At 42.4% G+C, this 11,871-nt stretch overlaps 1 protein-coding gene across 1 annotated transcript in view; it reads right to left on the reverse strand.

Moving 5' to 3' along the window:
• Positions 1-8,832: 8,832 nt before the first annotated feature.
• LOC110390915 (myosin-1B-like) overlaps positions 8,833-11,871 on the reverse strand; it is a 24,737-nt gene continuing 21,698 nt past the window's right edge. The window contains exons 20-22 of the mRNA XM_021382496.1: positions 11,731-11,835; positions 11,378-11,473; positions 8,833-9,112 (exon numbers count right to left, since the gene is read on the reverse strand). Coding sequence (XP_021238171.1) covers positions 8,960-9,112; positions 11,378-11,473; positions 11,731-11,835 — 354 coding nt within the window. The 3' untranslated portion in view covers positions 8,833-8,959. The remainder of the gene's footprint in view (positions 9,113-11,377; positions 11,474-11,730; positions 11,836-11,871) is intronic.

Here is an 11,871-nt window from a genome sequence, read left to right on the forward strand (position 1 = left end):
CAGAAAAGTTGTGATTCATTGCCACAGGCCATGATGGATTTCAGCTGTGCAGGCTGTCTGACAGCACGGGCCAATGGTAATGATTATCTCAAAGGCACACCTATAGAATGAAGGAGAAGCAATAGTGATCATCGTCTCGCATGGCTGGGAATTCAGAAGTTATTAGAGGAGGACTTGGATTTATGAAAAACAAGAGTATGCAAGAGCTTTAGGAATACTAGCTAACCATCTCCTAGACTGTGCTTATTTCCCCCAGCCAAAAGAAATAAGAGTTATGGGTGATAACAAACCCAGATGTGCTTACTGACTGCAGACAAACTTGTAATCAGAACCTCTTAGGTTTTAAAAAACATTAATTCCCAATTGCTCTATAGGTAGTGAATATATGTAAAGCAGCCCTATACCCCTGCACACCGTTTATTATGCTTCTGGAATACTGAAAATGAAAGAATTGGTAACAGCAAACTGGAATAGCTGAGAAGGGTTCATACTGTCTTCAGGGCACATTGCATCTTCTCCATCTTTGCCTCAGGTATTGTCTTCTCTGAAAATCTATGTGAGGAACCCAGAATAAGTCAACCAGAAGAATCCTTCAAAGATAAAGAAGCCAGAGTGTAGAGGCTAGACAAACCCATTTGTCCAAAATGACCACAAAAAGTTAAGATGTCATCTGGAGGCATTGTTGACTATAGTGGTTGGAAAGTAGCATTGCAAAGTTCAGCAAAAGAATAGCATGGGTTGTGCCCCACAGGTGGTGTTTCTTTTTGTTTTATGGAAACAGCATTGTCCTTTAAGAGAGCTTCCCATCTCCTAATTATACACTGACGTCAGTAATACTCACAAAGAAGAGCATCCCCCGCTGATAACTGTCAAACAGGTGACTCTGGGGATATTATGTTGAAGGAACAAGAATATATAAAGACATGGAAAGGTTATCTGTGTATGCCTTGAGCATGCTGACTTTTTGGAACATCCCATTAAGGCACTGTGGAGCTGAATAATTCAGAGGTATAGATGTCTACCTTACTTCCCATTGTATGAGTAGGGGAATAATGTTTCCTTTGGATGAATGAAATATAAAAGACATCTCTTGTGGTCACGTAAACATTTCCACCTCTAGTCAGACAAGCTGGACTGTCTAAGCTTATTTAGGTTCAAAAAACAGTGAGACAAACTAAGTAGTTTGTATGTAAAGATTCAGAAAATATATTGTACCAGGAAAATTAGTTGAAAGGACATTTTAAGTCAATTCAGGTAAAAATAACATGTAAATTCTATAAATGCACCATATATTTATGCAGATATTGATGTGATATTAATGCGATTAATCAATTGTCCATTCTGACTTAATTTTCACATGTGATACATACAGATATCAATTTATAAAAGGATAAATAGGGCTGGAGTTTTTTACACAATATAACTGTGAAGAAAAATGCCTCACATTTATTTCATCTATTCTTTAATATATGCCATTACCAGCTCATTCATCAGTTACTGTAAATTCTGCTATTTAGAGAATTCTATAAATTTTGCTATTTACATGGGCTAATCAATCAAGTCATCATCAAGCAAGCAGCATCTGTATGAGTTCTTATAATTCTGGCTTCATCAAGCAATATGTAACATTTAAATGTAAACTACTCTTCATAGCTGGCAGGTTAGATATGCAAACCACAGCCTGTACAATTTGTGCGTTTTGTTATCCTATAAATGTTTTACTCTTTCTTGATGCGTGTTTGTTTTCAGCAGTTAGTGCAGGTTGCAATGACACACCTGTTCATAGAACTAAACAGACTGATCATACTGCAGTTACCCAGTATCTGTACCATTGGGTTCATGAAAATATACTTTTCCTAGAGCAAGTAGTCCTGTGAAGTAAACTTGTCCATACTAAGTCCCCAGAACACTTGATAACTTCATGTATCTGCAGCTGGCACCAATGGGTTAGATGGACATTTTTGTCTTATCTAGGGTACATAATCTCAGCTTTCATATTAAATCTCTTTCTCTAGATCTGTATGTAGATATATACTTGTTCCTCATAATGTCCACCTTTCTGTCCTTTTATAACTGCATGTTAACAGGTTACTGAGTTGATGTTATAGCACTACACTTGGAGGAAAAAGTGGTGAAGAGATGCAACTAACTCCTTGTTGTCCCCCATCCGTATATACAGCTTCCAAAGACATAATATTCTGTTGCTCTACCTTTCATGTTCTGCCATTACATCTTCAGTGATGAAAAGTTGCCTAGCCTTTACAATAGTTCATCTGCAGTTTAAATATCTTATTTTTAAATTCTATACAAGTTCTGTAAATTTGGATTGTATCTGTAATTGTTCATGAAAGGCTCTAAAAGCCACAGAGAAGATTCTCTATTATGTACATTATTAGTGTTGGCTGTGGGATAAACCCTGTTCCGCATACTGTAAGTCATATTGCAAAGTTGTGTGGGACTGGTTCTGGAGAAAAGGAAGAAAAGAAGTACCTTCCTCAGGATGCTGAACTTCGACGTGATTCTCACTGTAATTTAATGCCATGGTAACTCCACGGTTTCATTTCATAATGTCATGTTTATTGAAGCCTTTTGGCTAACAGTCTCCCACTCCATGGGCAAATGAGTGAAAATTCCTCTGTAGCTCTTCTCAGATTTTTTACGTTGGACATTTATTTTTCAGTTCAAATGATTGTTGATGGCAGAGTAAATGTGTATTCATGGAAAGACGCATCTCAGCAAGTGTTCCTATACTTAAGATAAACACAGGTAATGAGCCTTGAAAATAGGTACAGAAAATATATTTTGTCAGCCCAACTTTAAATGACACTTTTAAAAAATGCAAGTTGAAAGATAATTTATACAAAAAGAAAATAAAATTAATGTAGACTTCTCAAAAGTGTGTGATACTGAAATGCAGATTTTCTGTGCCACTGAGCTTGTTTGACACTGTATCAAGGCCAAATAGAATTAATTATAGCCATTGAGAGATTCCTATCTTAAAAATATTTGCAAGCTTCTTTTCCTACAGCTGTCAAGTAGCCCCAGCTGAAAGGAGCTTCTGTTGTAATCATGGAGGATGGGCACTGAAAATGTCTTTCAGCTAACTGCTGAGCACTGCAAAATGGTCAATGATATACATTATGTACTTGGGGTGAAAGGTGATCTCTATCCTAAATTTATCATTCTTTTTCCAGCATAAAGCAATGATAAGATCTTGTCTTCAGGTTGTTTCTACAGTTGTGAGGTTGGCAGCAAACCATATTCTGGGTAAGTTACTGACAGGAATTAAATATTGCTCTGTGGACCGTGGGGCTATTTCACCTTGGATGCCTTATTTCACCTTCTGCCTTCCTTGAGCCAGCCTAATTAGAAAACACTCTCCAGAATCATAGAATTGTTTGAGTTGGAAGGGACCCTTAAAGGTCATCTGGTGCAACCCCTCTGCAGTGAGCAGGGACACCCACAGCTCCATCAGTGCTCAGAGCCTGATCCAGCCTGACCTCGAATGTCTCCAGGGACGGGGCATCCACCACCTCCTTGGGCAACCTGTGTCAGAGTCTCACCACCCTCATTGTAAAAAACTTCTTCCTTATATCCAATCTAAATCTCCCCTCTTATAGTTTGAAACCATTTTCCCTTGTCCTATCACAACAGACCCTGCTAAAGAGTCCATCCTCTTTTCACTATGAACTGAGATGTGTGAGCTATTACTAAAACTACCTGCTATTGGAGGTATGGAAGTTGTCTAGCAGAATGCCAGTTTTTAAAAAGTGTTTCAAGGAATGGTGGTGCTGTAAATCTAGTGCTTGCTCTGGGAAAACAGTAGGAGCATTTAATGGTAAATACAGTATACTGAGAAAAAAAGCTGTTGTAAAGGGAAGTCATATCCCACCAGCATATGAGAGAATTAAAAATATGTGGATCAGGGAGAAACAGCTGGTATTGCCTTCATGAATAGCTAAAGGCCATGTGAGAAGGTATGTCACCTTTCTTATTAGAGCTAAGTGTGTGTCCATGTTGTTATATGATAGTTCTGAGAAGTGATCCTGGAGGAAGATAGGCAGATAAGCATCACTGCAGATATATGAGTGTCCCTGAGCATGGTCTCTGAGTGTCCAAAGTGGCTTGATCTGAAGCAAATCCCAGGAGCAGCTTGCGGGAACGTTCACGCCAGCAGCTCTATTTATAGGCTGTACAGATGGGGCTGCATTAGAGCCCAGCACAGCCCTCCCAAGGTATCTCAGCAGGCCTTGTCGCCTCACGCTCCTTATGTAATTAAGTTCACACCATTCCTAAGTAACATCCCTTATACCCTTGCTATCATTCCCTGTTAGAGCCTGCTACATTATGAAACAGCAATCATTATTTTAAGACATTAATGTACTGTAGAGGGGCAGGTGCTGATCTCTGCTCTCTGGTGACAGTGACAAGAGCTGAGGGAATGACGTGGAGCTGTGTTAGAGGAGGGTCAGGTGGAGGTCAGGGAAAGGTTTTGCCCCAGAGGGCAGTGGGCATGGAACAGCTGCGCAGGGCGGTGGGCATGGCCTCAGTGCTGGAGCTCAGGGAGCACTGGGACACTGCTCTCAGTTGTAGGGTTTGGGTTGTACTGTGTGGAACCAGGACTTGACGGTTCTTGTGGGTCCCTTCCAACTCAGGATGTTCTATGTAAATGTTTGAGTGAGTCAGAAATGACAGCAGAGTGTCAAAAGTATCTTGCAGGGTGCCAAGAACTCCACTGCTTTTGGTAAAATATCTTCTACATTTGGCACATCAACAGTGTGCATAGCTTGAGCTCTTTCCTATTCAAAGTGAGCAGTAAAGACATAGTGGAGAAGTGGTCTTCTGACAGCTCACACAGGCAAGATTGCTTTTCTCTTTTGCCTTCTTATTGCTCGTGCTTGCTGCACTCTTCATTTGTGATCTCTACAGCAGGCTGCAGAGGTGTACAAGTCCCTGAGCAGACCGCAGGGCTCTGTTCTTCTGGTGGTCAGAACTACCTGGCCAGACATCCATTTCAAAGCTAGTCTACATGGCATCCTTTTGAGTCAAAACTGAATCCAGCTCTCTCCATTGAGCACTACCGCTCCCCTTGCTATGAAAATATCTCGGAAGGTCAATATTTAGAACAGCGGCATTTCTTGTTTCTCAAGTATTCTCTGCTTGAGAAATACTGTGTACCATTGATGTCTACCCACTCCATCACTCTGGGGATGCACAGGGCTGGGTGATTACACATGCGACTCATCAGGCTCCCCCATTCCCCTCCATTGCCTGTGGGGATCATATATCAGGGCTCCATCTCCATGTAAGGCTAGGGGCACTGTGTTCTAACACCCCCAACCACCCCATGTACCAGGGCCACCACGTATTTCATCAGGGCTGCCCCTAGGACAGGTAGGACAGTCCCTGTCAAGGCTGATCCTTGTCATGTAACCCCCCCAGCTACCTCATATCCTGATCCCCTGCAGAGCAGCCCTAAGCCCCACCTCCTTACAGCAGAGGAGAGCCGTGAAATAGTGCAGAGTGGTGTAGTTGTGGAGCAGGCTCTGCACCAGCTCAGCCACCTGCTGCACCTGCTCCTGGGACCTGACAGCTCTGGAGGAGCCACAGGGATCAGATAGACCCCAGATCCCATAGCCTGGGGATGCTGCAGGGAGGCACTTAGTGATGGCTTTAATTAAGGGGTCAAAAGGGCTCTTCCCAGAGGAAAAGTTTGAGGGCACTGATCACCCTGTAGATGTTGCTCCACACGGGTCTGACAGGCTGAGCCCCTCCTCTGCAGTGAACAGGGGGCTCAGCCTGTACCTGGGACACAGCAGCAGTGCCACGGCCACCCCTGCCCCTCTGTCCTGCCTGACCTTGGCACAGCTGCTAGGGGAAGATGTGGCAACCATCTGAGGTCACGGCTTGCTCTGTGGGGATGGAGCAGGTATCATCGAGGGACAGCCACCTTCCTCCTATCCCTGGGCCTTTGCTCCAACACAGACCCAATGCCACCTCACTGCCCCCTTGTCCCCTCATCCTGGTCCACAACAAATCGCTGATTTGGTAGATCCCATCATCTTCAGTGCCTGGGAACAATGAGTGGGTGAATCACGGTGAGTGGATCTGTGATAGCTGGATTGGGCTCCAGGGCCACCATGAGCTCCTACCTTCCCTCCTCAACAGTCTCCATGCAGAGCCAGATGAAGCAGGGCACTGTGCTCTCCTGCTGGCATAGGGCATCTAGGTGGCACCTGAACACCTACCTGGTCTGGGAGATGGCAGTGCTGGGCAAACTGGGTTGGAAGGGAATGGGACTTGGGGTGGGAGTGGGACTGGGGTCACAAGGGGGAGCAGCTTTAGCTGGAGGGTTGGACAGGATGATCTCCAGAGGTCCCTTTCAACCCCTGTGACTCTGTGATGTATTGAAAAGGACTATGCTCCTGTGCTCTCTATTCTATTGGCCTTTTCTTCCACACTTGACAGGAAAAGATCCTGCGCCAACTCTTTTTAGCTCCTTTCTCATTCTCAGCTGAAGCCATTTGAAGGAGCTCCTGCATGCTTTTGTGACAGCAATTCAGTAAGACCACTAACATGCTGGATCCAATAGCCCAGCACAGTTAAGGCTGCCACAACTCCACACCCTTAGGTCTAAAAAGAAAAAAGGCTGCAGATATATCCCAGCAAGCACACACACACACAGAGCACATACTTCCACAGTGTACAGGAATTACATAGCTATACTGTGTACATTATTGGCAGTATTTGCACATATACCAGTATTTACAGAACTTCCAGCTATAATCTCCATTTCAAAGAAAGAACAATAAAGGACTGTGTAGAAATGAAGGAGGCAGGGAAAGGGCAAAAAGCATAAAATATTTTTAAGGAAGGTAAGGGGCTGGATGGGGCCCCAGGGCAGCCTGAGCTGGTGGGTGGTAACCACCCACAGCTGGAGCTTGGAACTGGATGATCCATGTTTGTTGTTGAAAATGCTTGATCAGACCAGAGATGTATTTCCTTACTGCCATTGTGTTTTAATACTTTGCCACAGCAATGCCACAGCTTTGCCACAGGCATGGCACAACACTCAAATTCTCTCTTCAGAGCATATTAAGACAGTATCTCCCTATGACTACTTCTGTTAGAGAGAAAGCAGAATCGGGCTGATGTGGATATAGAGACACAGTGAACCTTGGTAACACTGCTTTCAAGTATTTTCAAGGTGTGGAAGGCAAACAAAGGGAGGGGGAACTTGTTACCCAGCCTATTCTTTTAGGATTTGCTTACTTTCACTCAGCCTGTCAGGCACAGTTCAAGTGTACCTAAGACCTGTGGCAAGTCAGAGGAAGTTTGTTGTAACTGCACTGCACAGTGCTTGGACCACACCATAGTGATGAGGTGGTGTCTGTCCCACAGGAATAACACTGTGTGCTGCTGCCAGGGGGCTTACAAACTCCCACTCCTGGATGAGTTGCCATGTTGGGTTGACACAATGGACCTGACCTGTCAGCCCGGGTTTCTGTAATTAATGATAGAAATCCCAGAGTCTGAGGAGGTCTGCCATGCATTCAGATTCATGCTGCTGATGAGACCTTACCTGGTCCTACTCAGAATAAAAAATAGGGAAGGCATCAATACAGCAGTATGGCATGGATACAAAAGTAGCTTCATTTGGATCCGTGAGAATAGCAAACTGAGGTGCAGTAGAAGGCTTTGCTGTTAGAATGAATACTTCAGGGACAGTTCCTCTGCATACAGTATGTAGCCTCTGTCTTGGTGTTTTAGGGTGGTCATAAGCTCTGTGTGGAACATATAGGCATCCAGGCCTATGGAATAACTGTGAAGATGGGACCTGGTCCAATGGCTAAGCAGTACAGATGATGTCACCTAATTCTGTACAGATTTTCTCTTTTTGGATGCATTATCTGGACACACTGATTCTGCTTGTTCATAACTTTGTCTGTCCAGACTCTGTCCCTGGCAGCTTAGCCTGAAGGACAGGATCGTACCCTGCAATAAATACCTATAACAGTACAAAAGCAGTCTTAACACCTATGGAGAAAGAAAAGATCCTCATATGGGTAAAAACTCTTGGAATAAAAACACATCAGTAGTAGAATCTTGCAGATATTTGTTATCAGTCTGTACTTTTCAACATGTTCAAAAACAATGTGTAAAAGAAAGCAAGTGAGGTGACAAAATAGTAGTATGCCAAACAGGAGTTTTTGTCCTGAAGAGAAATATACTTGGAATTGTAGAAGTGGCTTAAAAAGAGTAATTATGGCTTGCTTTTATTCTTAGCCCAGCTAAGAATATTTAGCCAACTTTAGAGAACAGAGGATGAATGACTACATGAGATACCTGGCATTGCTGCCCTTGCAATGTTTGTTTGCATATCAGTTTTGTGTACAAAAATTAAAAGCAGATCTCATTTTACATGTAAATGTCCTCAAAAATTATTGAAGAATTGAAAAGATTTAACTTGAAAAAAATGTCTTCTTGCAGCTAAGCTGCACGACTTATTCTCTACTCAATTATTAGACTGGATTACCAGAAGATGTAATTAAGTTTTGTTCTCTGGATAGAACCTTTCAGTTACAATGCAAAGCAAAATGTATAAGGAATAGTTACATTCAGTTGTAAAGAAATAATGGTTTTCTCCGTTGAGGAATTCTTATGTGAAATTCCATGGTGAGAATGAAGCCGGGTAACTGAACAGATCACTTAAAACAGTGGTCAAAACACTTTGAAAATACCTGAATTAAAATAAGGGAAAATGTGAATCTTAAAAGAATTCAGGATAATGATTAAAATACAACAGTGAACTTCTTATTTTCCACGGGAAAATCTCTACAATTTTTATTATCTAAGTATTAATTAATTAGAGATTAAGAACTAAACAGTAATTACAAATCAAAGTGATAGAATTTCACATTTTGTGCAATTCTCTTTCACTTTGCACCACTGGAGGCATCTACTCTTCACTTTCTGCCTTCTTGCCTATTTCACGGCTCTTTGCACGGAGCTTGTTGACCTGTGACTCTGCAATGTCAGCCCGCTCCTCGGCTTCCTCCAGCTCATGCTGGATCTTGCGGAATTTGGAAAGGTTGACATTGGACAGCTCCTCCTGGGGAAAGGAAAACAGATATGAAAATTTTAAATAATGTTATTTCCAATTTTCCTTCACTATGTTGATGCGAGATTTAATAAAAGAAGATTATCAAACTCATGCTGATTTCTTTAGAAAACTTACTAAAACTAATTAAAAATAAGTTTTTAAATGTTTAACAGTAATTTGTTGAAAACTACAATGGACATCCTGTGGTATTTTGTCTTTATATAAGGAAAAGAGTCAAAGACTGGGATGATATATAATTCTCTCCAGTACTTCTACAGAGAATTCAAAGAAATATCTTAAATGCTAAATGGTTAGATGGTTAATAATACATGACAGGAATATATGACTCTCTGGAAGTGCTAATGGACTTTGAAATTTCTGAATAATACGTATATCATTATAGAATAATTCAGGTTGGAAAAGACTTTCAAGATCATCAAGTCCGATTGTCAATCCGACCTCGTAAGCCTCATCATTAAACCACGTCTCTTAGTGCCACATTCACATACTGACTAAATATATTCAGGGATGGAGACTCTCATTTCCCTGGAGTTCTAAGCCTGTTCCAATGTTTGAACCATCCTCTGTAAATAAATTCTTTCTAATCTCCAATCTAAACCTTCCCTGGTAACTTAAGGCAGTTTCCTTATCACTTGTCACTTGAGAAAAAAGACCAACACCCTTCTCACTGCAACTTCCTTTCAAGTAGTTATAGGGAGTGAAAAGGTCTCCCCCTAGCCTCCTCTTCTCCAGACAGAATAACACCAGTTGCCTTAGTTGTTCCTCATATATCTTGTTTTCCAGTTGCTTCACCAGATTAATTGCTCTTATCTGCATGTGCTTGAGTAACTCAATATCCTTGTAGTGACAGGCCCCAAACTGAGCACAATATTTGAGATGTGGTCTTACCAATGCCAGGGACAATCACTTCCCTAGCCATCTTGGCCACACTCTTTCTGATACAAGCCAAGATGCTACTGGCCTTCTTGGCCAGCTGCACACTGCTGGCTCATGTTCAGCTGGCTGTTGATCAGTAACTCCAGGTCCTTTTCCGCTCGGCAGCTTTCCAGCCACTCTTCTCCAAGCCTATACCACTGCGTGGGGTTGTTATGACCCAAGTGCAGCACCTGGCATTTAGTCTTGTTGAATGCCACATGACTGGATTCAACCCACTGATCACTGTCCAGATCCCTCTGCAGAACCTTCCAACCCTCAAGCAGATCAACTCTCCTGCCTAACTCTATTCATTACAACTCTTTGAGCCTGGCCATCCAACCAGTTCTTCACTGAGTACATCATCAGCCAATTTCTTCAGGAGAATAATGCAGGAAGCATTATCAAATGCTTTACAGTATCTAATAGCATCTAATGCTTTCCAGATAAACAATATCCATAGACTTTCCTTGCTCTACAAAGCAGGTCATCTTGTCAAAGGAGAACAGGTTAGTTAGGCAGGACCTACCTTTCATAAACCCATGCTAGCTAATTCTGATAAATTGATTGCCTTGTATGAGCCATGTGATGTCACTCAAGGTGATCTACTCCATAACTTTCCCTGGTACTGAGGTCAGACAACAGCCTATAATTCCCAGGATACTCCTTACTAACCTCCTTAAGAGCCAGGTAAATGGAGACAACTCCTCTGGCAGCTTTAGTTTAAAGATTTCTTCACCAGCCTGGCAAGCCTGTAAACTGAAGATGCTTTTCCTCTCCTCTGATAGATTGATCCTCTCAGTCTCCACCACAGCAGTTTTCTCAGAGAGTCCCGTGTTAAAAGAACCCAAATTCCTTTCTTTTATACCAGCACTGTAACCATGCACTTCTCTGCCAGATTTGCCTGGTCCATTCAAAGTCTATTCCACAAACAGAAGACCACCTGGGCTTCAGAGCCTCTTAAAACTATCCCAAGGGCTTACAGCAGCCCCAAGGGAAATTTATTTCCATTAAATCATTTTCCATTTATTTCTTCCTACAAAACTATGTATTACAATTTTTGGAAGGCAATTTCTATTTCTGCAAGAGAAAGTTATTGAATGTGAAAGAAAGTGAAGACAGTGAAGTGAAGCAAAGGCATGCTCCCACATGAACTGCTCTTAGACTTCAACATCACCAAGTGATGCAACAATACTCGGAACCCCTGAGCTATTGTGTAGTGCACAGACAAAAAAAATGACATAAATGTTAAAGGCTTGAACAGATCTAGGCAGAGAAAAATGCCAACACAAAATGCCAGTTCTGCCAGGAGGGAGACTGACTGCTCACAGCAATACTTACAGCCTCCTCAGCTTGCCTCTTGTAGGATTTCACTTTCATTTGCAGTTTGTCCACCAGGTCCTGGAGCCTGAGAACATTCTTCCGATCTTCTTCAGACTGAAAAGACCAAGATAAGAACAACTTTGTCCCTGCTTTACAAATGCTCTCTACATGAAATTGAGAGAGTAACATTCCTCATAGACCATTGCTGTCTAGTGGACACAGCTGATAACCTGGACCTTCCTAACATGACTGGAATGGCAATATCTCTTGACATTCTACTTGCTAACTGTGACTCAGGATGGAAAGAAATCCCCAAAAGCAGGGCTAAATCTTGGCTTCCTGAAAAAACTCAAGGAAGCTTTCTGCCTTACCTGGTAGGTCAGCTCCTTCACCCTCCTCTCGTACTTGCGCACACCCTTCACGGCTTCAGCGCTGCGCTTCTGCTCAGCATCAACCTCTCCTTCCAGCTCCCGCACCTGCAATGAGAAACACATCGCTGGAGCTTCCCTGCT

This window comes from Numida meleagris, unplaced genomic scaffold, assembly GCF_002078875.1.
Source record: "Numida meleagris isolate 19003 breed g44 Domestic line unplaced genomic scaffold, NumMel1.0 unplaced_Scaffold249, whole genome shotgun sequence".
Taxonomy (NCBI): domain Eukaryota; kingdom Metazoa; phylum Chordata; class Aves; order Galliformes; family Numididae; genus Numida; species Numida meleagris.